A 1,872-nucleotide genomic window follows, 5' to 3' on the forward strand; every position below is an offset into this window, starting at 1 on the left:
CCTCGACTTCCCGGGCTCAAGTGATCCTCCTGCCTCAGCCTCCCACGTAGCTGGGACCACAGCATGTGATTGCATGCCATCGCATCCTGTTAATTTTTGTATTTTTTGTAGATATGAGGTTTCACCCTGTTGCCTAGGCTGGTCTGAAACTCCTGAGCTCAGGTGATCCACCTGCCTTGGCTTCTCAAAGTGCTGGGATTATAGGTATGAGCCACCATGCCTAGCCCCACAAATTTTTATATGGTGCATTTTCACTATCAGTTAGTTCAAACTATTTTCTTTTTCCCATTGATTTCTTCTTTAACCTATGGATTATGTAGAAGGGTGTTTAATGTCCAAACATTTGTGTGTTTTCTAGGTACTTCATTGTCAGTGATTCCTAATTTCATTTCACCAAAGAACACATTGTGTATGATTTTGATCCTTTGAAATTCACGGATGCTTTTTTTATGGCCTAATATGTGATCTGTCTTGAATATACCATGTGCACTTGAAAAGCACGTGTATTTTACAGTTGTTGGGTGCATTATTTTGCAAAATATTAATTTTATCAAGTTGGTTGCTAATCCATATATCTTCATTGATATTTTTTGTCTTTTTTTTTTTTTTTTGCCAGTTGCTGAGAGATGGATGTTAAAAATCAAGGCCAGGACTACAGTAAAGCTGAAATCATTGAAGTCCTTGGAGCAGAACTGAAAGAGGTACTTACTAACTTTTAGGGTTGTGTAAGTGCAGTGTTGTTTGAAGCTCTGTGTGTGTTTCTGTAAAGACTGGTCTGGAAAACAGACCAGGGGAAAACATTTCTTTGCTTTTCTGCTCCGCTCTCACATGAAAACAACAAACACAGTAAGAGTCAACACCAAAGACTTCAGTGACCCCCAGATATGTGGCGATTTCCCCTACCAGCAAGCAAGCAAGCAATCAGTTCTGCAGCAGACACCAACTGCGTATCCTCCAATTTAATTCTGATACTATCTGGCTGGAAATAGCATCAGATCCCTCAGGCTGAGGGCTCAGTCCCTAAGACTGGCATCTCTTCAGACACCAGTTGCAAGTCCGGGCCTCTAGAACTTCTGACCAACCGGGCTTCAAGTTGGCGTTCCCAGACATTTACAGTGGCTCATGGCTGGAGGATCACTTGAGGCCAAGAGTTCAAGACCAGCCTGGGCAACGTAAGACCTGTCTCAAGAAAATAAAAAGTAAAATTAGCTCGGCATGGAGGTACAAGTCTGCGTAGTCCTAGCTACTTGGGAGGCTGGGGTGAAAGGATCACTTGAGTCCAGGAATTCAAGGTTACAGTGAGCAGTGATCTGTGCCATTGCACTCCAGCCTGCGCAACAAAGCGTGATCCTGTCTTAAAAAAAAAAAAAGAAAAAAAAAGATGGGGTTCTCACAACTCCCTTTTTGGGTTCAATTAATTTGCTGAAGTGGCTCACAGAACTCAAGGAAACACTTATGTTCGCTGGTTTAATATAAAGGATATTACAAAGGATATAGATGAAGAGATGCATTGGGCAAGGTATGGGGAAGGGGCATATTGTTGGAAGCACAGAATAGGCAAGACTCCAGAGAAAGTTTCTCTTCTCTCCCCACTTCTTGCTGCCATTGTCTGTTAAGTTTGAGCCACAATAGATGGATCTCATTCTCCTTTTCCATTTCCCTCATATTTGTCATGGCCCTTTTGAATCCTGCCATTCAGTGTTCTGATTTTCACAGTGCTGGGGGTCATCAGTATGTTCCTAAGGTGGAATAGCACTCACTTCAGACCAAGGATGACAGAGGTGTGGGGAGCAAACATACACTTAGAGGATAGGGCAGACCAAGTGAATGACAACTCTTTCCATCACACCCACCCTCAAATCATGAGGTACT

At 42.7% G+C, this 1,872-nt stretch overlaps 1 protein-coding gene across 3 annotated transcripts in view; it reads left to right on the plus strand.

Moving 5' to 3' along the window:
• Positions 1 to 1,872, plus strand: part of ZNF529 (zinc finger protein 529) — a 73,180-nt gene that overhangs the window by 8,058 nt on the left and 63,250 nt on the right. For all 3 annotated transcript variants that reach the window (XM_011984782.1, XM_011984783.1, XM_011984781.1), the window contains exon 2: positions 617 to 701. In XM_011984782.1, coding sequence (XP_011840172.1) covers positions 627 to 701 — 75 coding nt within the window. In that variant the 5' untranslated portion in view covers positions 617 to 626. The remainder of the gene's footprint in view (positions 1 to 616; positions 702 to 1,872) is intronic.

The sequence above is a fragment of the Mandrillus leucophaeus genome, unplaced genomic scaffold (genome assembly GCF_000951045.1).
Source record: "Mandrillus leucophaeus isolate KB7577 unplaced genomic scaffold, Mleu.le_1.0 Scaffold274, whole genome shotgun sequence".
NCBI lineage: Eukaryota > Metazoa > Chordata > Mammalia > Primates > Cercopithecidae > Mandrillus > Mandrillus leucophaeus.